The sequence below is a fragment of the Aspergillus lentulus genome (assembly GCF_001445615.1).
Source record: "Aspergillus lentulus DNA, contig: Alt12, strain: IFM 54703, whole genome shotgun sequence".
Classification (NCBI taxonomy): domain Eukaryota; kingdom Fungi; phylum Ascomycota; class Eurotiomycetes; order Eurotiales; family Aspergillaceae; genus Aspergillus; species Aspergillus lentulus.
Genome location: NW_028322115.1, coordinates 1,790,718 through 1,814,338, shown reverse-complemented (window position 1 = coordinate 1,814,338; position 23,621 = coordinate 1,790,718). Strand labels below are relative to the sequence as shown.

General features: G+C 51.4%; 9 protein-coding genes and 2 non-coding genes across 11 annotated transcripts; 7 read left to right on the top strand and 4 right to left on the bottom strand.

Moving 5' to 3' along the window:
- Window positions 1-215: 215 nt before the first annotated feature.
- On the bottom strand, window positions 216-2,961 carry ALT_6522 (uncharacterized protein; the record flags this gene model as incomplete). The annotated part of the gene is made up of 2 exons (XM_033562824.2): window positions 216-700; window positions 753-2,961. The coding sequence occupies 2 exons, from the start codon at window positions 2,959-2,961 to the stop codon at window positions 216-218; spliced, it is 2,694 nt and encodes an 897-aa protein (XP_033418715.2).
- Window positions 2,962-3,686: 725 nt separating this feature from the next.
- Window positions 3,687-5,904, top strand: ALT_6521 (Hsp70 family protein; the record flags this gene model as incomplete). The annotated part of the gene is made up of 9 exons (XM_033562823.2): window positions 3,687-3,762; window positions 3,814-4,448; window positions 4,504-4,570; window positions 4,617-4,867; window positions 4,917-5,015; window positions 5,066-5,169; window positions 5,221-5,428; window positions 5,485-5,617; window positions 5,669-5,904. The coding sequence occupies 9 exons, from the start codon at window positions 3,687-3,689 to the stop codon at window positions 5,902-5,904; spliced, it is 1,809 nt and encodes a 602-aa protein (XP_033418714.1).
- Window positions 5,905-6,202: 298 nt separating this feature from the next.
- ALT_6520 (uncharacterized protein) lies at window positions 6,203-7,609 on the top strand (the record flags this gene model as incomplete). The annotated part of the gene is made up of 5 exons (XM_033562822.2): window positions 6,203-6,571; window positions 6,623-6,830; window positions 6,879-7,201; window positions 7,251-7,514; window positions 7,565-7,609. 5 exons carry the CDS (start codon window positions 6,203-6,205, stop codon window positions 7,607-7,609), a joined length of 1,209 nt encoding a protein of 402 aa, XP_033418713.2.
- An 8-nt stretch (window positions 7,610-7,617) lies between these two features.
- Window positions 7,618-9,739, bottom strand: ALT_6519 (2-5A-dependent ribonuclease; the record flags this gene model as incomplete). Its single annotated transcript, XM_033562821.2, has 2 exons — window positions 7,618-9,091; window positions 9,138-9,739. 2 exons carry the CDS (start codon window positions 9,737-9,739, stop codon window positions 7,618-7,620), a joined length of 2,076 nt encoding a protein of 691 aa, XP_033418712.2.
- Window positions 9,740-10,118: 379 nt separating this feature from the next.
- Window positions 10,119-11,014, top strand: ALT_6518 (uncharacterized protein; the record flags this gene model as incomplete). Its single annotated transcript, XM_033562820.2, has 3 exons — window positions 10,119-10,304; window positions 10,357-10,723; window positions 10,773-11,014. 3 exons carry the CDS (start codon window positions 10,119-10,121, stop codon window positions 11,012-11,014), a joined length of 795 nt encoding a protein of 264 aa, XP_033418711.2.
- A 34-nt stretch (window positions 11,015-11,048) lies between these two features.
- Window positions 11,049-14,732, bottom strand: ALT_6517 (uncharacterized protein; the record flags this gene model as incomplete). The annotated part of the gene is made up of 2 exons (XM_033562819.2): window positions 11,049-13,635; window positions 13,687-14,732. The coding sequence occupies 2 exons, from the start codon at window positions 14,730-14,732 to the stop codon at window positions 11,049-11,051; spliced, it is 3,633 nt and encodes a 1,210-aa protein (XP_033418710.2).
- Window positions 14,733-17,033: 2,301 nt separating this feature from the next.
- On the top strand, window positions 17,034-18,071 carry ALT_6516 (MARVEL domain-containing protein; the record flags this gene model as incomplete). The annotated part of the gene is made up of 3 exons (XM_089600086.1): window positions 17,034-17,189; window positions 17,263-17,585; window positions 17,648-18,071. The coding sequence occupies 3 exons, from the start codon at window positions 17,034-17,036 to the stop codon at window positions 18,069-18,071; spliced, it is 903 nt and encodes a 300-aa protein (XP_089455548.1).
- An 807-nt stretch (window positions 18,072-18,878) lies between these two features.
- Window positions 18,879-19,517, top strand: ALT_6515 (translocation protein sec72; the record flags this gene model as incomplete). Its single annotated transcript, XM_033562817.2, has 1 exon — window positions 18,879-19,517. One exon carries the CDS (start codon window positions 18,879-18,881, stop codon window positions 19,515-19,517), a length of 639 nt encoding a protein of 212 aa, XP_033418708.2.
- A 326-nt stretch (window positions 19,518-19,843) lies between these two features.
- On the bottom strand, window positions 19,844-19,915 carry ALT_t118. Its single transcript has one exon. It is a non-coding gene; the product is annotated as a tRNA-Glu (tRNA).
- Window positions 19,916-20,117: 202 nt separating this feature from the next.
- On the top strand, window positions 20,118-20,189 carry ALT_t117. Its single transcript has one exon. It is a non-coding gene; the product is annotated as a tRNA-Glu (tRNA).
- Window positions 20,190-20,637: 448 nt separating this feature from the next.
- On the top strand, window positions 20,638-23,011 carry ALT_6514 (fungal specific transcription factor domain-containing protein; the record flags this gene model as incomplete). Its single annotated transcript, XM_089600085.1, has 5 exons — window positions 20,638-20,870; window positions 20,930-21,146; window positions 21,230-21,739; window positions 21,793-22,460; window positions 22,510-23,011. 5 exons carry the CDS (start codon window positions 20,638-20,640, stop codon window positions 23,009-23,011), a joined length of 2,130 nt encoding a protein of 709 aa, XP_089455547.1.
- Between the last annotated feature and the right edge of the window lie 610 nt (window positions 23,012-23,621).

Genomic DNA, 23,621 nt, shown 5'->3' with positions numbered 1-23,621 from the left:
GACACATTACGTCTAAGAGTATGTATCAGTCTGTATTTCCAGCTTTTCATACAGAACCGAACCAAAGACCAAAAGATCCTCGGAAAAGCAGGCAACGGTGAGGGGGGGGTCAACCTTGTTTGCTTAGCCGCGACGACCCCTGTTGTTCATGATACGGGGATTACTGTACGCTTTAAATCTTGCATTTGAAAATTACCGGTTTGTCTCCCACAAGCCTACGTAAGGAGGACCACTGCTTTTGCCCATACTTTGCGCTCCCCGTTTGCTGGCCCTGGAGCGAAGAATCCCGGCTTAACGACCATGCGGATTCTGTCGCCATCCCGACGAGAATCATCAGGGTCCATTCGATGATATCGATCCAGCTCCATCTCCGGTGAGTCGTGACGGAATGCCTGGCCTTGGTAGTGCTCGAATCCCCGGATCTGCAGCGCTGTATACTGCCGCCGAATGTAGCGAGAGAGATCTGCAGTTTCGCTCATCAGCTCGACAAGCTGCTCGACCTGGACTTGGTGCTCGGAGCTTGAGACGGGTTTGAGAAAAAATCGGACGGGCCCTTGGAGGAATCGCTGCGCCAGGCCGTACCAATCTCTGGTGCCCTCGCCTTTGCTGGGACTGTCTTCCTCTGCCACGGATCCCAGTTCAGACTCTTTGAACAATCCAAGAGTCTGTGACCTCCAGGAATGTGCCTTGGACTCGTCGACTATTTTCAAACGTCAGCAAGCAGCACGCTATAGGCAATCGCTCATGCGAACCGTGCATAAAAGTCTTGTATAGTTCAATCAGGAACTTAGACAAGGCGCTTTCCATGGATACCTCGTCATGTCCTCCAGCCGCGTTAGACGATTCCAGGAAGATATTATCCACAAGATATCGCGATAGCAGTGCATCCACCACCAGACGAGGGTCGAGGGCCTCCAGCTGCACCACCAGCCGCACGTCTGTTCTCACCTCCGCCACCTTCTGCAGCTGCACGCGTAGTTCGCCCATGTCAGATTGCTGGAGGTCAGTGGTAACTTTATTCGCACCCCATGTCTTTGCCCAGTGCCGCGTACCATCTCTGAACTCATATTCAAGGCGATCTCGGACGAAGCCGTCGTCTATCGTCCGCCGCGCTGCATTTCTTTTCAGCTCGAATGCAAATCCCTGGATGTCTTTGAGTCTTGTGCCGAGCAACTGAAGTTGAGTTTCAAGTCCAGTGATGGCCTCCTCCCTCGTAGCAATTTCCTGCTGTAGATTTCTTACAACGTCCGACTGGGCCCGATGCCGAGCACTGGTCAGGCGATGGACCTGTTGAGTGAGCTGTGTCTGTTTACTTTCCAGGACGGTCTTCTGCGATAGGAGCTTCTCTGTGCCGCGCTTCTCCTCACGGTATCGAAGCTCAGCATCGCGTAGTTTTCCGTGGAGCTCTTCGATCTCCCTCTTGGTTCGTGCATCGGATTCAATTGACGCATCCCGCCGAGCCTCGAGATCGGACACTTGACGGCCTTTGTCCTGCAGCTCAGCCCGAATTCTCTCTATATCGGCCATAAGCTTTGCATCGCGCTCTGTCTGAGACACGGATTGCTGCCGCTCCGCCTCCTCACGGGCTTTCATGGCATCGTCTGCCCGCCCCTCCAGGTCCACGAGTGCCTGTTTGAGCCTCTCATTTTCGACCACCCTCTCGCCCAACTCCGTTTGCAAACGATTGACCATAGACTTCTCTGTCTTGAGGTCTTGGCTAAGCCTCTGGACCCTCAGACTCGTCGTAGCATCCTCTTCCGTAGTAATGTGCTCTCGGATCTTCAAAGCCTCATCTTCTTTCTGTCGCACGTCTTCAACCAGCTGCGCTATCCGGTTCTGAAGAACCTCATTTGCTTGTCGTTCATTGAGCAAGTCTCTCTCATGTGTCTCGATCTGCTCATTTGCATTCGACAGCTCCGATCTCAACCTGGACTGCTCTGTCTCACTATCCTGGAGATCATGCTGCCGGGTACTGGACTGCTTCTCCAGCTCGGTGATGCGACTTTGTGCGGCGTCCAGATCCTTACCAGCTTGCTCGGACGCGCTTGCCAGCTCCACCTCTACCTCTTGTACCCGTTTCTTCAGTCCGTGAATGCGACTCTCTCGCTTTTTCGCCTTTTCCCTGAGTTCCGTGTTCTCCGCCTGCAATGCCACCAGCTGTGATCGGACGTTTGACAGGTTCTGCTCGGGTTCCTTCTCTCGGCTGGTCTGTTTGGTTTCTTCGGCTTCCTTTGCAAACTGTTGCCGCTCTGTTTCGAGAGCGTTAACCCGACTCGTCTGTGCCTCTAGATCTTTCTTGAGGTTCTCGCGCTGCGCCTTTAGGGTATTTATCTGGCCGCGGAGGTCTCCCAGTTCGGTATTCGTAACGGCAAGTTGCTGTTTTCCTTCCTCAACCCGAGCCTGCCCTTGCTTCACGGACTCATCAAGTTTCCCCTGCAGTGAGGCAATATCATTGTCCTTGTCGCCAAGTAATCGTGCGAACTCTCTTCTTTTCTCCTCAAGTTTTGCTTCAGCGGCCCTCTTGCTCTCAGCTTCGAATAGAATCCGTTCACTCTGTGCGTCGCCTAGTTGCGCTTTTATTCGACTTATCTCGTCTTTCTGCTCCTTGACATTGCTTTCCAATGCCGCGTTCAGCTTTGTCAGTTCTTCGACCCGACCGCTCTGCTCCTCCAGCTTAGAAACAAACACATCGACAGTGTCTGTAAGCTCGTGGAGTTTCCGCCGAAGGAGTGACAATAATACATCATGCTGCCCTGATTGTTCTCGCGGACGATGCTCATCTAGCTGCGATGGTGGAGCACGAGTAAGGGCATCCAAACCCTCACTATGGTGAGTGATCGGATCCTCTTCAAGCAACACTGGCCCTCTGTGTTGCGGCCTACCACTCTCGCTTGGGCCTGGGCTGAGAGGAACCAGCGACGGCCGGGGAGCCGGCTCTGGTTCACTCGAAAGGGGATCCATTTCGTGGTCGTAATTTTTAGACCGCAAAGACTTTTCTCATTCTTAGCATTTCGGTGATGCACAGCAGGCAGTCCATCGATATAAGAGGGGCACTCTGGCGTTGAGGCAGGTGTTTTGTAACGCAAACAACGTTTCCCCAAATACAACCATACCATACGACTACGTGGCGTTTCAGCGTCGTCAGCTTCAAACGAAACAACAGGGCGAATGGCTGCGGGATTCCTGGGAATGCTCAATACGCGGGGTTTGAGGCTCAAGAGCAACAAGGGCATTTGTTCAATCTAGGCTGGGGATGGAGGCGTGGTTGATATCGGCTGATGGTTGGCTCGCGACCCCCGGTCACACCGGAATGGCCGGAATCAAGACGGCCACCCCGTTTACCCTTTTTCGAGGGTGGGGGATTGATCGCAGTCTTCATGCATAGCCTGCGAATGGCTCTTGATCTAACGTCTCGATCCTCAAATGGCTGCGGAGAGGTGACAGCTCAGTGGCTGGCTGAGCAAGTGACGTGCAGCTGCAATGTGATAGCCAAAGCAGGATTCCGTCTCACGGAACTGTATTCCTGTCACTGTAAGACGAACTCTAAATACGGTGCATATTTACAGCTAAAGGCTGAATTTGCAACTGACCAAGCGCCAGGGAAAGAGTGCAACAGGCTCAAATAGAAGTGCCGCACCTGAAGTCGATCGGAGACGCTGAATCCAAGAATCTGACCCATCGAGATCATGGCGATTGACGAGTCCGAGGAGACAGAATCGCACTACCTTGTCATTGGCATTGACTTTGGGACGACGTATACCGGTTCGTCCCCAAGCCTCCGTGTAGTGGCTCGATACCTGCTAACAGCCACAGGGATTAGCTACACCTGGTCAGCCGTGTACGAGGATGACGACGATATCATCACCGTGCAAGAGTGGCCCGCTCTCAGCGGCCAGACTGAAAATGCTACCAAAGTTCCCACGCAAATCGCGTACGAGCGCGACGAGAGCGGCAGAGCAACGAATTGTTGGGGATATCTGATCAAACCGGGCACGCCACGCTGCGTTTGGATGAAGTTACTCCTCGATAAGAAAGCCAGAGTGACTCCGTTTGATGACCCGAACTTGCGCCGCGCTCTAGAAGAGGAGGAGATGCGCCTCCCGCCAGGAAAGACGGTCGAGGACGTCACTACCGACTTCTTCCGTGAGCTATACCAGTTTACCATGCAGAGCTTGAGGCAGGAGTATCCCGATATCCTTCTTGATATGACACCGATCAAGTACTGTTTCACGATGCCCGCAATCTGGTCCGACCAGGCACAGCTGAAGACACTGTGGGCAGCTGAGGAGGGCGGCTTTGCAGCACGCCAGGTCGACGAGGTCACTTTGATCTCTGAACCAGAGGCTGCGGCAATGGCAACGCTGACCAACTCGTGGCCGCAATATGGAGACAGAATTCAGGCACGCGAGCCGTGCGTTTTGATCTGCGACTGCGGTGGTGGTACCGTCGTACGTATCTGGATAAAATGCTACCGTGTTGCAATTAGATCGCTGACTTGAACAGGACCTAACAACGTACAAAGTGGTATGTGACGATCCGTGGAAGCTCGAGGAATGCCATGTCGGAGATGGTAAGGATATACATCCATCATGTGCGGTTAGGGCTAACGACCGCAGGCGGCAAATGCGGTGCGATCAACCTGGACCGGAACCTCCGCGACCTTCTGAGTGCCCGTTTTGGAGACAAATTCGACAGCTTACCGGCTCATTTGACAAGTTCAGGGAGCCTCATGATGTATGACTTTGAACGGAATAAGCAGGTCTTCGACACCCCCTGTCCACGGTTGAGACATCTCCGCCTGTTCATGGACGTCGAAGACCCCGAGCACTACGATAGTTTCGACAGTGCAGTAATTCTGAGCGAGAAGGTATGCAATTGAAACTGGGTGTGAAGAATGTCTTGTTTAACGTATCAAGGACATGCAAACGATCTTTGATCCGGTAGTGGACCAGATCATCAAGCTGGTTGCCGGACAAGTCCACGCAGCTCGCAAGAGTTCGGGCCCCGATGTAACCGTACGTTTCTTCTTCTCTCCTTCTGCATCCAAACTTAATCTATTCCCCAGTATCTTCTTCCTATCGGAGGTCTGAGTGACTCTCCATACCTTCGCCGCCGACTCCGCAAATGGTGTCTGGAGCACCGCATCCGCATGGGCGGACCGAAGCACAGGTGCGTACCCACCGTGTAGACGCATATATCACTGACTTGAGCAACTCAAAGCTGGGGCGCCGTCGTCAAAGGCGCAGTAATCCGAGGCGTGGAGCGCGCAACAGTCGTGCGTAAGAAATGCCGTCGACACTATGGAACAACCGCGAGGCAGACATACAACTCTAGACTGCATGGGGAGAGTCCCCCTGGCGGCGTCCGCTTCGACCCTCTCTACAAACAGAATATGGTGTCAAACTGCATGTCGTGGTCTATTAATCGGGTACGTATGTGTGTTGCACCTCATCCCATACTGCAGCTAAACTGATCAAAACCCAGGGCGTAACAATCGAACCGGGCAGCTTCGAGCCGATCCAGTTTTCTTGCTGGCGGCGAGATCGCGATAGGCATCTCGAAATCCCGCTAAAGTCGTGCAGTTTACCTGAAGCGCCACAGTGGTTTACGGAGCAGAGTCAGTATGGGCGAATTCCAGCTGGTTGTGGACGCTAACCTTTGGCTGTAGACATTGAGGAGATCGGCACCATCGTCGCTGACCTGAGGGGGGTTGATTATACCCAATTCGCTACGGGTTGGATCCATAAAGAGATGTTCTACGAGGTCGCGTTCACCCTGGAAGTTGTTCTCGGGCATGAACAGGGGACCGTAGGCTTTCGGGTGCGGATTGCCGGGAAGGTAATTTCGCACACAGACGTGCGAATCGACGATGGTGGGAAGAAGGTGGAGAAGCGAACCTCATGAACCATTAGGCCGTAATATAAATTGCAAATTTGCATTAGGGAGGACGGTATTCCTTGTTCTGTATGTCTCGTATGAAGCTGCGTCAGCGCTAGGAGCCAGCGAATGGTACTAGTGCAATGCGACCTCCCGAAAGGCTGCAGTCAGATATCTGCCAAACCAGCAGGCCCGTCATGAGACTGAATGCATCTTTCATGCAGTCTCCGCGGAGCTCTTTTTCCAGGCTTCTGGAAGTCGAAGCAAGATCTAAGAGCAACCGCGCCCAACTCTGGGGAGAATACCCTACACCACCACGACGACAATGCCAGAACCACATAATCGCAGTCCGGACCAAATACTCCCTGGTCTGGTGAAGCGGCTGATCGCAGTCGGGCTCCGGCCTCAGATGATCACTATCATCAAAGGCAAACTAGCCCTGAACATCAAGCGCGAGTTCTTGACCCTCTCTCCAGTTGCTCGCGACCAAGCATACAAGGCTGTTCAGTCCGACTACAAGGGACCGACCTTGAAACTCGTGGAGAAGCTCGTGAAGCACCTCCGGGATGCTCTCGAACTGGAAGCAAAATCAGACGAAGCCCGTCGGGGTTGGCGAGGCCCACCAGGGGGACCTCGAGGGACCTGGACGAAGTATCCGCGAGACCTTCAACCCCCCGATGGGCCACAAGACGGGGTATGCCTGCTATACCTTCAGATATCAAGATTGCGTTAACGTTTCTTGTAGCCCGAGACCGCAAAGGAATTCCTGGCATACTATGAGGACTTTCTAAGCAAGAATCTCGGACAGTTCAGGTTCAGCGACGAGTTGAAACAAGCACTCGCTGAAAGAGCCGAGAAGGTGAAAAAAGAGCTTGAGATGAACTATGGATTGACCGCGCAGGAGGTGGCGAACCTGACCAAGGTCTCCTTCTACGATATCTTCTTCCTATGCGGTGGGCGTCTTACTTTCGTTTAATATGGTCTCAAGCTAAATCAAGCAGACAACAGCGGATCCATGCGGATTGGCGACCGGATCGACGCCTTGAACGAGACCCTCCAAAGCATCACCTTCTGGGCGACGATGATCGAGCCGTCTGGCGTATCCCTGCGGTTTTTAAATCACGGCGACGACGACAATGGGAAGTTTGACAACCTCACGGACCATGAAAAGCTTGCCGACCAGATTACAGGGGTACGTTTCCTCGGCGAGACCAAACTGGGAACAATGCTTCGGAAGAAAGTAATTCGCCCTCTTCAAGGCCGAGCGAAAACTGCTGGCCAAGGAATTAAACCGCGGATCATAATCATCATCACAGATGGAGCTGTAGGTTGTACTATCTCAACAATCAGGATTGCGCTGAACGTGTATACAGCCAACAAAGGAGAAAGAAAACGAGATGGCGGAGGTCATATACAAGGCAAAGACAGATGCCGATGGCCTGGCAGGCAAATTTGGGCCTGCTGTGACTATATTTTTGGTTGCAATGGTCGGTAAAGATGAGAAAGCAGTGAGCTTTTTAAAGAAACTTGTCAAGAATCCAAAACTCTCGTCAATGGTCTATACTTTTACCGAGCCTTTGGATGAAGTTCTAGAAGCTCTAGTCAAGCAAGCTGGCAACACGGCATACAAGACGCTGGTATGTTCAATTCCCACGATATCTTCTGGCTGCAGCTGACCCTTTGACAGTGGATGAGGCTTTTCAATGCAGCCCTCACCAGCCAAACCAAGTAGATAGTCGTCTATCCAAAAGGCAACATATCACAGATCTCTATATATCCCATACTATCTGCAATGTCCCACGCTGTTTGCCCATCACCATCAACGGGAGTTGCATCCGCAGACTGCTCAAGCAATCGTTGCACCGCCTCCTTGTTGTCATTCTCCGCTGCCAACATCAGGGGGGTCGCTCTATTTGGGCCGGGTACATTAATATCAATACCACTCCAGGAGCAGAGCAGTGTAATAACACCCACGTGCCCTTCAGCGGCTGCATGATGCAACGGAGTCATGTCGTTTTCGTCCGCAGCATTTCCATCTGCTCCAAATTCCAAGAGACATTCAGCCACCGACTCATGCCCGTTTTGCGCAGCATAATGCAACGCTGTTACTCCCGCTGAATTGGCCTCTGTCGCAGACACTTTTGCATTTTGAAGAAGGAAACGAACAGAGTCATGGTGACCGTATCGTGCAGCCAGCTCCAGAGCTGACCAGCCCTGAAACAGGCTCCCATGGATTGACGAGATATTTCGCCTATCTGGTGGCACCCCACGTTCTATTAGGGCCCCTATTTCGTCGCGGTCACCCTTTCTAGCGGCCATAAGAAGCTTTTCGAGTTGTTCGCACCGGAGGAACTCCAGTCGATCAAGGACTCCCACGTGTCCGTTTCGCTGCGCGAGCATCTCAGGGGACTCCCTGTCATGGTTCATAGTGTCGATTGCCGCTCCATAAGATTCGAGAACATTCAAAATATCCACATCGCCATTCTCCGCAGCCTTGGAGAGGACGGACGTGCCGCATTCGCAAATGAATCTAGCATCTGCGCCCTCCCCTAAAAGCTTGGTTACCTCCACCCCGTCCCGACGTCTCACAGCACAGTATAGGGGCGGCAGTCCTTCCAGGTCCAGAATTTCGCTGACACTCGGATCGGTTTGACTTGGTGGACGATATGGATTCATGCACAAATTCGTGGGCCTTGCGTGTGATACAACCTCATCGTCCGGGGTAATGCAGCCATACTTGCAGTATACCTTCCGCCGTTTGGGATTGACCTTCAAAAACAACCGGCTTGCATCCGGCCAGGAGGGCGCGGTCCACTGACTCTTCGGCCCATTGGGAAGAAGATCAATGCGAATCTGCGACGGGGCGTCTAGGGGCTGTTCTTGGAAAACGAGGCGGGGTGGCGTTTGATCCGCGCGGAGAGTTAGGAACAGCAGTGGCTTCAATTGTTGGGGCGAACTCTGTGGTGGGAGGATAAGGTAGTGGCAATGCTGGTCAGATTCCGGCTTGGGTGCCGAAGCGAGGACTACCTTGAAGAATGACAGTCCCGGCCGTGCAATGATATTGGGTCGAGAACCGGTGGTTGCTTGGAGGTATATCTCTAGACCCTTTCGACCGTCAACTCGGAATGTTCTGTGTAAAGGATAGTCACCTATCCAGCTAAGTATCTCGAGCATGACACGCGGGGTGATACGCGTGGCACGGCGGTAATAGTTGCTTGTATTGTTAGCTGCGAGGAGTTCACAAAGTCGGACCAACATACTGAATCCCAATCGCCGTATGGGGACCATCCTTTGAGATGAAGACAGGCCCGCCACTCACCCCACCCATCGTATCCTTGTCGTAGTGAAGGGAGAGGTCGTCTAATGTATCCAGCGAGGACGAGTTCATCTGCTGCGTATGCGTACCCAGGGGATACCCATGTACAGCAACCTCCTTGTGGAGGAGGTCGATATCGCGCATTAGGATATCAATCCCACAGGCGCCGGGATCCCCGAAATCGGGATTCGCATCGAGATGCTTCTGGCGGTCGGTCACAATTAGTCCATAGTCGAAATGCGAGGACGAGTGAGTGGCCGAAGTTGTGGGATCTTTTGAATAAACCTGCGAGATGTGCCACTCGCCAGGAAAGACAGGGAATTCCAGCCCATTGGTAAACACGACTTCGACCCTTTTAGGGCTACCAAGTGTGGCATCAAGGAGATTGTGAGCAGCTGTCAGGATGCTGAAGTTGGCCGAGCCTGGGATATTCACCATGAACCCAGTCCCGGATGATTTGACGTCTGTGCCTGCGTCCTTGGCAGCGAAGAAACTCGTGAGTCGACACACCCATCTGGATGGCTCGTCGACCGGGTCCATCGACATCTTGATAGGCAGTTGATTACAGAACGAGAGCGGCTCGACGGGGAGTCGTGTTGACCCCGAAGCCAGACAGCATGAGGCTGTGCGAGCGATTCCTCTGACCATGGAATACCAGTCATGACAGGTAACGGTAATGAAATACTTCTGTCGTCAGCTCGGAAAATACAAGCAGGGGTTGGCTGCAATGTGGATGGAGATGATTTGCAGCCGTTCGTCTGACTGCAGCAGCTCGTATCCCAGGCATTTTCAGCCGACCCTGGCCGACAAATAGATTCCTTCGGACTCCCTTAGAGAGAGAGGATTTATTTTGCTGAAACGGCACACAATTTGCATTTTCCGACATTGAAGAATCCCACTGCTGCGTCCAACCACATTTCACACCATGCCGGACACGCCGGACAACACTATCGCAGTTGCAAACTCCGAGGATGGACGGACCACCTATTATCTATGTCAATCAGATGAGGAACTTTATGAAGAGAAATACACCGGAGGTTTCGAGGTTCCTGTCGACCTCGGCGTTGCAAGGCTAGAGACCAATGCTACTTATCTCCTCGTCAACGATACGGTTAGTTCCACCTCGTCACACAAATGGCAACGGTCTAACTCATGTCGTCTAGAGAGCGGTCTACTGCCTAAGTGAGGGTGATACTCTGAAAGACTTCGAGTTTGACCCCGAGACATGGCAATGGGATGAAGGGAGACTGGAAGACCACGGCGTTACGGCGGCGCCAGAAACGCACATTGAGGCCGTTGTCCGCGCCGGAACGCGTCGGGAGGTTTTCTTCCAGAATCGTTCACGACAGGTTGAGTCGGTTTTCTCCGAGGATGGCCAGACATGGGAAGTGTCAGGCGCATTCCCAGCAACCTGCCCTACCATCGGCGCCAGTCTCCGTTTCTTGCAGGCTGCAGAGCGCGAATATCTGTTCTACTCGCACGAGAGTAACTCCATTCATGCTCTAGTATTTGATGGTGTGGCATGGAAAGGTATGGCCCTTATACTGTAACCAACCCCGATCTACTAAAGTTAGGACAGACGAAAGTATCCCCGGGTCCGCTCAGAGCTTCCCCGTCAGCGATATCTACGCCGAAGCGGAGGGGACCGGTTATCGCTTGCAATTCAATGATCCCGACGGCAATGTTTACCTCCTTGTTAATGGGGAAGCCGTGAAGATCGCGACGATTGTGAACGGGGAGTTTATAAGGGACAACGATGCCCAGGCAGACCGTTTACTCCTCGAGATAATGGCTCCTCCCAAGGTCAAGGGAGCAAAATGATAGACGGACCAGAATGCATTCCGCAATTTAAGTCCTAGCCCCTGCCCCATACTCGTCCCATAAGTGGACCCGTCACCACCCATTTTAGCCATTCATAGACGCCGTTCTTCTTGCGCATTTCTTTCTGATCACGAAGGGCGGCTTCTAGACGGTCAGATACCATTTCCACGAACGAGCTCTGCTCCGTTGCTGCTTCTCCTGCGCTCGCCAAAGCCTGTTGAAACATATCAACTGCCTCGTCATACCGGCCCTGTAGATAGAGGACCCTTCCAAGGTTTGCCCGACTCACGCTCCCCAACCCGGCGTCCCGATTGCCGTGCAGGCGCAGCACTTCCCGATGCATAGACTCCGCCTGCGAAAGTTCGCCGCTTTGCCGTAAAACTTCGGCGAGATTGTTTAGGTCGGTTAGGATCTCGGGGTGGTCGGGAGGGAAAATCTCCCGCTTCACCCGCAAGCATTCGAGATACATGCGCTCTGCGTCCTCGGACTGGTCGAGATCATCCAGGACACCGGCCAACGAGCTCATGCAGCGAAGTGTATCCGGGTGCTTCGCTCCCAGGGCGCCCTGTCTACCGATAAGTACTTCTTCAAACAAATCACTCGCCTCTGCGTGTTGGTCGAGCTCCACAAGTACTTCCGCCAGATGGAACATGCTCGTCAGCGTATATGGATGCTGCGCTCCAAGTATGGCGGAACGCCGATCGTACAAGCTCCGGTGAAGCTCCTCCGCCTGGGAATACTCGCCCTTCCGCTGTTTAAAGACGGCCAGATTAGACAAGCACACCAGTGTCGATGGGTGATGTTCCCCGAGAACTTTAGCAAAGGTGCGGTGGGCCTGGTGCTGGACCTCCTCCGCCGCCTCCCAGTTTCCCTGCGTCAAATACAAGCTCGCGAGATTGCAATGAAGTCGTATCGTATCTGGGTGCTCCTCGCCAAAGGTTCTTGTACTCAGCGCGATTGCGTTGGAATACAGGTCGTATGCCCGGTCGTACCCGCTTTGCAGACCTAGCAACAGGTCCAGCGAAATGCGTGTCTTTAATGTTGACTCATGCTCGTCTCCGAGAAGCACTTTTTTCCCTTCAACGGCCTGACGATATATCTTCTCAGCCTCGGAATGGCGACCCTGCTGTTCAATAGCCTCGCCCAGTCGATCCATCAACTCCAGGCTGGTGCGACACAGAGCTCCTCGGACTGCCCGGTTCGCTTCCAATGCCTCCTCATAAAGCTTAATAGCTTCGTCCAGTCGCCCCAATCTTAACAGAATATCCGCCAGGGCTTGTTGACTCTCGAGAGTGAGGATGTCATCAGCGCCGGTTAGACATTGGCGTTTATCGAGGACAGTGCGCTGTTTAATCTCCGCCAGCGAATACTCGCCTTGGTTGACCAGAATAAGGGCAAGTAGTTCTAGGCTCTCAAGTGTGTCTAGGCTATCATCTCCCAGTTTGTTCCTGCGGATTTCGTATGCCTCCTCGACCTGGGCACGCGCCAACGGGTATCGACCACGATGACCCTTGTGTGCTGCCACATTATGCAGCAACGTCGCGCGATCCAACATAGCCATCTCGCAAATATCCCTGTCCTTAAATACGTAACGGAGGACCTCTTCCGCGTGGGGCGCCAGCTCGTCGCAGTACCGCCATGACTCTACCCGTGCGTCCGGAAATCTGGCGGCCAGACGCGAAAAAACTTTCCACTGGTATGTCTCTCCACTTCCTTCCTGAGTTAGGAAATCACGTACAGCACGCTGCACCATCGGATGCATAACAACACTGTCGCCCGGCATGGTGGTGATCAGTGAAAATGACAGAAGCGTGCCTATAGCTTTGGTGAAAGCCAGCGGGTCCCAGTCGCTGGAGCAAAGCACGCTCTCCGGTACACCCAGTTGTGCATCTAGCATGCTCATGCACGCTAGTAGCTCGGCTGCTGAAGGCTCATCCTGCTGTATCTTGCGAAACGATGTCTCCCACGTGCGATATACCGAGTCCGACACATCGTTGTATCGCCGCGTGTCGCGATATTCTTTCTCATGCAGCCGATGGACATCGGTCTCCAGCAGTAGTTTCTTGTATTTTGTCACGGTGGTCCGATTCTGTTTTATGAAGGCCATGGCCTGCGTAAGAGCGAGGGGGAAACATCCCAGCATCTGTATCAGCTCCAGAAGATCCGCTTCGTCCCGCCGTTGTTCCGGAGCTAGCAATTCTACGATCAAGTCACGGGCATCCGATGCATCGAGCGGCGGCAGGGCGATGGGATCTGCCTCCACATAATCCCAATCCGGGAGATACTGCGACACTCGCATATCGCGCGTTGTCACGATGATTGATCCCCCGCTACCACCCAAGCCGGGGATCGAAGCTATCTGGGACGTGATTGTCTGCGCGTCATCCAGATTGTCGAGAACCATAAGCCAGCGAACGGTAATATTCTTTGAGAGACATTCGCAAACTTGCGGCCCCGGGTCCATCATAGGATCTTCGTGGCCGGGAAGACGGAGGGCACGCGCGATATCACGATATCCTTGCTCGAAATTGGCGATGGTGCTAGCGTTTACCCAAAATACATGAGCTGTGGGCATTCTTTCTCGGTAAAGATAGCAGTAATGCACGGCTAGTTGCGTCTTCCTACGCCCTCCGTTAGCCAAATTTAATACATAGTATCAGCTGCATTCATACCCAACTCCACCCATTCCTGCGAGGACCGCTGGCTGCTTTGCCTCCAACTTCTGGTCTATCATCTCCAAGACAGTCTTTCGTCCGACAAACTTCGGGCTCAATGCAAACGGGACCATAAAACACGCACCAGCCTGGCGTGCCAGTGGACCAGGTATGACGGTTAAGAGTTCTTTCGCATAAGCCGCTGCCGCCACAGCAGCGTAGTCCTGCCAGATTTTATTCTTATGGCTATCGGAGTAATCGCAAATGCCACGAACAACCAGGGAGGGAAATACCCTCATCAACCCGGCTGCCTCCATTTCGAAACAGAGGATATCGTGCTCTGTCCGTAGCTCATCGCGGGTGGCTCCGTGGCGCATCACCTGGTTCCCCGATGCAATCAACCCATAATGTACCACCGGTCGTATAGATGGTCGAGGTTTCCGAGAAACTCGTTTGAACGGGTCACACTGGGCGCACGAGGCATTTCGCTCTGGGTGGTCATACCCCGAGGCGAACAGGACGTCAAGGTCGACGCCTGGATACGAGAATTCCGGGTAACGTCGGGTCATGTCATTGATATATTCACTTATCCGCTCCTTCCCCAACTGATGGCCCGCCTGGAGTTTGGAAACCGCGAGCAACGGGCCTTGCGGCGGCCGAAGGCGCTCTTGAGTACAGATAAACCGCCCACCCTGGACAGTCTTGCCCATATCGTAGTGAATCACACCGGTGTCCCCCACAACGACATCCCCCAGTCGAATGTCATGCTTGTCACTCGGAATCCCACCTCCAACGCCGACAAGTAGCCCAATTTCAAGTTTTGGAAAGGTCGCCTTCATCCTCATGACGGTCACCGCAGCTGGAACCACCCCATACTCCCCAACCGGGAGACACGCCAGCACCACATTGTGAGTCCCGATGCGTCCAAGTGTGTAAGCATTGCAGTCCGCTGCCGCGGCGTAGAGCGATTCGTGTTCATCATCTAACATTCCCCGCGCTGCTGCCAGTTCGCGAGGAAGCGCGCAGATCCAACCGACCGTGTAGTCGTCGTGTGTCGGGGCCATCGCTCATGAAGACGTCAGTGCCAGAACGGGGCTGTGTTTGCTCACAGCGCGTACGGCAAGAAGTCAGCACCTCTCATAATTTTCTCGAGGTAGTTGCAGTCGTTTGAGTTTGTTTTTTTCGACAATTATCTTCAAGCCTCGCTCATTGTTAGACGCCGGGAGGATATTAGAGCCAGCGGGGGGTTGGGCATCGACTGAGCCATCATGCTGTCAGCCATGCAGCCTTGTCACAGTCAATTCGGGGTGAATATGCAAGCTGACCACGTGATTAACCAACCTTGTCGTCGCCCTGCTCTCATCATGGAAGACGACGTCGACGAAAAAACATGAAGGTATACGGATCGGGCGAGGTCGGGGCTGCCGATCCGCAGCAATAGGTTTTATGCTCGAATCGTTCTACCCCGATTGGACGAGCAATAGACCAGACAATTCTCTCAGCGGAAAAGGTTACAGCGGAACCTTGATTGTGCTCAGCACTGGGGCAGGTTGGCACAGTATCTTGGCTGTGGTGCTGAGCTATTTTGCAGCCCAAAAATGGACTCTTATCATGCAAGGCATCACCTCCCTTTTGGAGCGCAAATGCAGAGGAACTAACCTTTGGGATCCAAGAATGATAAAAACGTAAACAAAGCTTTCATTCACGCGGTAGTCACCTTTTTAATAAATGTGTACCCAAATGGCGTCAAGCTCTGCCGGAAATTCGACCATATCGCCCATGCCATTTGGAACAGAGAAATTTGAAATCAAGGGTGATTTTTCATATATTATGGAACTGAGTGAAATATTCGTATTCCTCAAAAACCGAAGTAAACTGGATCAACTTTCATCACAGCGATGGAAAAGGATCCCCAGGAGAGATAGCATTGATATGGGCAAGTTTATTCAGAATTAGATCAGGATTTTTACAGTAACCCTTGGGAATGGGGTAATCGACTGAACTAACTCATTAGTTTTCACTGAAACTCATGGCAAAACAGTTTAAAGTGAGCCTTTTGCCCCTATCTCTTTCGTTTGTTCTTAATAGCATTTTTGCAGGTTGGACCCTACAGGACCATTAGGCGGTGTTCAGGAGCTGTTGATGAATATTATATACTGCAGATCAGAAGTGGTTTCAAATATAATATGCAATAGTTGTTTCATGTAAATAAGAATTTATCACTAGAGGTATCAAAGCAGTAATAACCCAGTACTCACACTGGAGTGGTTATCTCTTGAGTTGGATGCATAAAAGGTATCTACATGTTAATTATTGCATCCTACTAAGAACTCACATCTTGCATGTGGAAGCCAAGTGTGGCTGAATCGACACCCATATTTCCAGGAATAGAACGGTTTCCTAGGAGAACTTGGGAACAAGGTTCTGGGCCGATCATACGCTTCCCGTTCGCCTGCGCCGCCTCTGAAGATCCACTTGGAGTGAAGAGCATCGTCATCTAGTCGAGCGTAACTTAGTTCTACCTAGGTAGCTGGGGCTTTGGATGCAGCCACGGACCGACAGTACATCAGGTGAGAGAATTCATCATTGTTTAGACAAAGCCGTCTAGACAATCAGGATTAGAAGGCTCCACAAATACTCCGTAGAGCGGCGGAGTTGTGTCGCCAGATATGATATAACCAAATGTGGCTCAGAGAACTACTCAGCAAATGCAGGTCAATCTAGCATTATTATTACTCCTGTCGAGATATTGAATAGAGTACAGAGTGGATGATCGAGTCGAAGTTGATTCTTTCCGTATAGTAGTAGTGTATAAAGATTCATACTGAGAGTACCAATAAGGTATCTGTGGAATACAGGAATCAGGATCGACGCATGTCGGGTAATTAACATATAGTTGGACAGAGGCACGAGGCAGAAGAATTCTTAAGAATATCACTGCGTGCTATCCACCAGAACCAAATTCCAGCTCATCTTCATCTCTTACCCATATCCTCTATCAAATCCTTTATCAGTTAATTAACCATCCCTATATTGCTAGTTTGCGACTTGGTGCACACTCTCCCCTTGATATCGTCAGTTCAGTTGGGTCTCGACCTAGTGTCCGCAGTCCACACGGCATCGGTCGGGTTGCCCCCGTTGCGCTGCGCAATCCGAGCATAAACAAGCGCACTTGAGCATTTTCTCTTCATTCCACAACGATCTTCTCACCTTCTTTTTGCCTTGATACTTTATCGGGAGTAAGAAAGAGATCGTCAAGCATATCAGATATCTATTTCTGGGATTTAGGTGCCTTCACTCGAATTACTTCCTCTGAGGAAGTTCTGCCAGCGTCAGCTTCCCAGTCCCCTCCTCCACCCGCAAACATGCGAGTATCACGACCTTCCTTCAACCCCGGACGAACGAAAAACCTCCTTCATGGGGTACAAGGGTTCATCATCTTTCTCGCATGGGCTTTGACCATTGCCGTCTTCACAAAGGGTGATGGGATCGATGGGCGGTCAGCCTGGTACTGGGCCTTGGTGAGTCTCAGTCTTTGATTGTTCTTCCAGCAAAAAAAGGAACGTGGATCCTGGAGCTACGTGGACCTTGAAGCTAATGTTTACGGCGCCAATGAAGTGTTGGCTCAGTATCCCAGGTTTGATTTACCTCGTCGCAGTGCCGATGTGGCCCCGCGCTCGACGATTCGGAAACGTCTATGCTTTCGCTACGGTCGACTGTCTGTACGCCATTCTGTGGTTCTCTGCGTGGATTTGCGTCGCAAGTTATGTCGCGCAGGGAAAGGCCGAGGGCAAGAGCGCCAGTGACAGCGATAAGAATAAAGATGACAAGAAGAGTGGCTGCGACGCATGGAAGTACGGAAGCGCCAGCAAATGCAAGATTAGTACGGCAACTGTGATTCTGGGAGTGGTGATCTTGTAGGCTTTCTCCTGACTTTCATATTTCGCGCGATATCCTTGCTAATGAGGCTTGTCTGCAGCCTTCTGTTTGTTGCGACCGCTTGGATGTCCTTCCGCAATGTCATGCATTTTCGCCGAACTGGTACCCTTCCCGATGCTGTTTCCGATCCTACATTCGCTGCACAGAGCAAGGCGGCTTTCTCCTCGAACCCTGCGCATGACTTTGAAGAAGAGGAGGATGATTTCCGCTCTGGACGTGCTGGAATGGGCGCTTCTGTTCGTAACGATCAGGACGAGGATTATGCCCTGCTGCATCAAAGCGAGGTAGACGACCTCGGAAATGGCAACGGACGAACTGCCATGCATGGTGCCTATGATCCCACTGCTACTACCGGATCAGGGAGTGTGCTTCATGACTACAGCACCAGTTACGGCGGCGCGCACGGGCAACACTATGCACAACCGTCTGAATACGGTTCTACCCTGAGTGGCTATGGACGTTAAAGACGGTCTTCGATCTCAACTCACGCGCATTGTCTTTATATTCTGGTATTGATCTTGAAGCGGTGTTTTGCAGGCGCATATACTTGTACGGCCCTTACGTGTGTTGCCCTTTGATCTATCAAGGTCTGTTCAATAGTATTTACTCATCTTGACTTTAGGCGATGATATTTGTTGCAGTCAGTCGGCGTGGGAAAACAATGCCTCTCCAAAATTGTTTGGATTTTTCTGTTCCTTTGACGATGTTTACGATCACCCTAGTTTTGCAGCTGTTTTGGAGCAGCGTTAGAGGAGTCGCATGTGTTCAGCTTATGGGGCGGACTTAGGATATTCATAGATACTCCAAATTGACATTTACTTTGAGTCAATCTGCCAATGAGGCATGCTACTGGCATAATTTGGGAGATTTCTAGAGGATAATCTTGACAGCCAACATAGCGACTTGAAATTATGATATTGGCTTGAAGCCAACTAAGGGGATAGTGATATGCCGATAAAGACATGGATACGGGTTCTGCCACCGCCTTCCGTTCGTATCGCATAGCTTCAGGACAGCTTGCGATCCTGACCATGTAAATAATCAGTGACCATTCCAAAGATACCCTTTTACACCATATTTGGCTACGAGGAGATTTAGGCTTTGCAAGCGATAGTTATTGTTGCTCGTTCTAATTCCCACGCTCTGGTAAGTGGTGCAGTACCCGACATACTCCCATACCACGTAACCATATTGACACAGTCGTAACAGCTGAGACTGGTCTTTCGCAAATCTCCAAACCTGCATATTAGTCGGCCAGGCTTCCCATCAAAATGGCCAGCAGCATCGACATCTTTCACCAGTACCCCCTCCACCTCGACCCATCCTCCAAAGCCATCTCCCTCCCGCCCTCATCCAGCCAATCCGGCTCTCAAACCACAGCCATCAACGAAGAGCTACAAGCCCTCAACAACCTGCACCGCTCACTAATCGCCCTCGACGCCCCTAACATCCCCCCTCCGCCACTCCCCATCAACCCCAAGCGCAGCGCCCAGATCACCAAACTCCGCGACACCGCCAACCAGGCCTACCGCAAATCCAACTACGCCGAGGCTGTCAAGCTCTACACCTACGCCATCGATATGGCCCTGAGCCGCCCCGGCTGGGAACCCGTCAATCTGGTCCGCGATGAGTTATCCGGCCTGTACGCCAACCGCTCGCAGGCGTACATGGCGCAGCAGGCCTGGCCCGAGGGAATGATCGATGCCAAGGCTAGCTGTGATTGCAAGCCTGTTGCGAATGTGAAGGCTTGGTGGCGCGCGGGCAAGTGCCTGGCTGAGATGGGTCGCTGGGAGGAGGCTAAGACTATTCTCGAGCGCGGGCTGGACGTTGAGGGGAAGACTGGTGAGGGTGGCAAGGAACTGGGAGGTTTGTTGGAGGAGGTTCAGCAGAGACTACAGAAGTCGGCATAGTTGATGTCGACCTGCATCGGCTCGAGCCACTGGTTGCTGAGTGTGGAGGTCTTTTCTATGGTGAATTGCGATATCTGCAAGTCTCAGTTTGGCTGGCTCTATCATGTTCATTTGTTGCGATTCATGGTTGTCTTTGGCGTTAATGGAATGATGGGTTTATGTACTGTTTTTGTAATCATGACTGGTCCTCAAGATAGAGCGTCACTTCACTTGAAAAGATCCTTTAACAGACACAACAGTGACCATGAAGATGGTGACGTACGCGAATTAGGAAAAATATATGCATGTCCTTCAGAAGGAAGAGGACAAAATACAAAAAGAAGAAATTCCGATGCGGGGAATCGAACCCCGAGCTGCTGTGTGAGAGACAGCGATGTTAGCCATTACACCACATCGGATGTTGTTGTGGGAATGGGAATATTCTCGCTTGATAATCAAAATCTTCTTGTGTGCCACTCTGTACCTGGTAATGGGTCAACCGGTCCGTGGTTCGAAGTGGGGCGAAATTGATGCTGCTCCGATGATCTTACCAGAGACGCTTGAAGTTCAAGCCCTTTGTCCAGTCTCATCAATCAAAAATCTCCTCCCTTCCAACAAGCGTCCGATGTGGTGTAATGGCTAACATCGCTGTCTCTCACACAGCAGCTCGGGGTTCGATTCCCCGCATCGGAATCGATTCATATTTTTTGATCATTTTCTTTTGTGTCCGTCTTGGACACTCTGTTGATTTTGTCAGTGTCGTGTTCGGCCTCAACTTATGGATGTCATAAATTCTTTACGAATTACGACTGCCTTGACTTATTATCAGGGGTATCTTAGCACTGGTCTAATATTGGTAACTAATTTAGTTACTTATAACTACAGTCTTACCCCTGCAGTTAGTGTTTTATTATCCACCATGGTATGGATCCTCTCTCTCAGCGTACTTGCTGTACTTCATAATTTATATTCCTGTGCACCTTGAACTATCTGCCAGTTCGGACAGGTTTGAAGACCACTAATGTCAGTATCATCGAACTGACAATTAACAAACAGCTGCTGAATGTGGCTCCATTCTGCCGTTTTATATCATGTGCAGTTTTTGACTTCTAGGTTATTGTTCCAACAGCGTCCATAATGTATGCCTCATCGACTCCTGCTTCCCTTCTCCCCTCAGCATCGCCTTCTTCCTCTGACGTCCCTCCCTTCATTGGCAACTATTTTCGTCCCATCACCTCTTGTCTACCATGTCGTCGCCGAAAGGTCAAATGCGATCGACGACAACCCATTTGTTTCACATGCGAGCGAGGCAATCATGCCTGTTCCTATGTTTCTGCCCATCAGCCATCCGCACTGGCCTCAGAACCCAGTCGGGTGACCAAGTCCACAGCTACCAAGATGTCCTCTTCCACGCTAACCAGGATCAATCCAAGACTTCAGCGTCTGGCGGACATTCTGACGCAAGCACAATCATATGAAGCGTTCGAGCAGAGTTCATCCTTGCCAGAATCATATCCTACTATCCCATCTCCAGCTCTTCCCGGAAATGTGGCAGGCCCGCAGCGCCAATCGCAGGAAGATGTGCTCATCTTAGGGAATGGAGTACCTCGCTTTATCTCGGGCAAACACTGGGCCTGGATGGCTGAGGAGGTGCGCAGAATAATGAATCCCTACCCTTGTGGGAAGAGAAACGTACGTGAAGATGAATGGTTATCTAATCACTCACCGAACAGATTCAAGATATCCAATCTACGCTCACGGAGTTGCAAGAGTCCTCGCCCAAAGAGGTCCCAGACGACCATCTAATCTGGGAAACTGATACCTCACGATCTAATGTGTACAGCTTTTATCCCGATACCCGAGAAGATTGCTATTTACTGCTGAATGTTTTCCTGGCCAATGTCGATCCCATAGTGCGAATAGTGCATCGTCCCAGTTTAGCTCGTCGCTTTGATGGATTCATTCGCACCCATTATTCCCTAGACAAGGCTCAAGTTGACGGCAGTTACAGTCACTCTACGGCATTCGACCCCCATCAATCTAATGCGTTTGAGCCGCTGGCCATGTCCATTTTCTATGCAGCCATTAATAGCATGAAGGAAACAGATGTTTCTGCGGTTTTCAACACAGACAGATCCCGTCTCCTGCAGAGGTACCGAGCCGGGACAGAAGTATACCTGAAACAACATCACTTCATGACCTCAAGGATCTTTGAGGTTCTACAAGCATTTGTCATTTTTCTGGTGGGTTCTTGCATTGGTGTAAGATTGCATTCATAGCTAATACACAATTGCAGACAGCTCAATATCGGGAAGACGATATAGGCAAAGTGTGGCCCTTGACGGGTCTTGCCATTCGCATGGCCACTATTCAAGGCCTCCACCGTGATCCATTAGCACTGCCAATGGGCACGATCGACATAGTGCAAGTCGAGCTGCGCCGCCGATTATGGGCACAGATCTGTCACCTAGATTTTCGAGCTGCGGAGGGACATGGGTTTGCTCCTTCAATCTATGAGTCTGATTTTGATACGCGTCTCCCTCTTAATGTGGATGATGTTGATCTAATAGAAGGAGTGGCGCCCTCTGTCAGACTCTTAGATGCCCCCAAATTCACAGACATGACCATCTATCTGCTTCGGGTCACAGCCGCCCAATGTTACGGCCGGATTATCCAGATCACACATGCATCGCGAAAGAGAATGTGTGCCAGTTCCCAGGGAGATTTGGGAGAAGATCAAGACTTGTCTGAACTTCAAACCCTGTTAAAAACCGCCGAGGCCATGGCAGCTGAGCTGGGGAAGGCGCTGGATAATCTTGTCCAATACTGCGACAAGAGGGTCAGCTTGCAATCAATGGCCTTACAGCTCAGTGCTCATCTAAAGTCCAAATTCTGGGTCATATTCTGGATCCAGATTTCTCGCCAGGACCGTGAGAAGATCATCAGCCCGGCCATGCGAAGGAGGTAAAAACCCCCAAGTTCCGAACGATGTCTTACATCTGCTGACTTACAGAAGTATATTCGTGGATGCCGCCACAACCGTAGAGAACTGGTGTACAATCGCCTCAAGCAAAGATTGTGAACCCTTCCAATGGCATATTTCCTCACATGCCGGCTTCTACCCTATCCTTTACGTCCTTTCTGAGGTACGCAGCCCTGTGTTTCAAACCCCGGAGTGGGCCGATCTTCGACAGAGGGGTCTGCAGGTCGCAAACGCAATCCATGAAATCCGCGGCCAGCACACCACCGGGGCATGGCCAGTCATTATCTGGTTGACTGAGAGAATTCGATCCCAGAACCTGGGTCTCACCGAGGACAATCGAACAGTTGATCCCACCCCGGGGCCACAGGACAATCCGATGTTGTCGGGATCAGGGTTAGATAGCATGGGTTCGATGGGAATTGAATTAGATGCCGCGGATTTTCTGGGATTCACGAACCTGGGGGACTTTGACTTTCCTGACCTTGCGGGGTTTGACCCGACGTCGTTTTCTTGTCCTTCGCAGTGGAGCTGATCTTCTAATACGTGCGAATACCGGCCTGATCGATTCGCTGGACTTACTTCTTGCAGCTCTGTTGTAACCTCTCTGAGTCTGGGCTTTGAGGAATAGGTACATTGCGTTGCTTGATCCTTGTCTTATGACAGTCTGTATGAGAATACGTTTGTGATTGCTTCTCTCCACACCCTGTATCCGAAATCATGCAAGCACTCTGACTCTGATCTGACTCAGAGTTCACGTATCTATCCGGGGCCAAGATATGATCCTAGGCTTGGTGCTTCGAGTGTAGCATCAAATGTCCATTTGTTCAAACTTGAAACTCAAAATCAAGTTCATGAACCATTCAAACCCATTTCTATACAGAATACCACCTACGACGGACGGGCATACCGTATGGAGAGGGTGTGGGCTGCTAAGCGTAGCGGATCCTCCGAAGCCTTAGACTTGGTGAAGGAGACAAGGGTGGCTCGGCCGACGGGACCCACAGCTCGTGCGACGCTATTATAGTGTACTCTGAAGTATACAAGACGAAGGATATAGACAGAGAGAAGAATAATCAGTATATATAGAGCTGATCAAAAGACATAATAGTATCAGACTGAAATCGCTAAGTTAAAGCAGATCA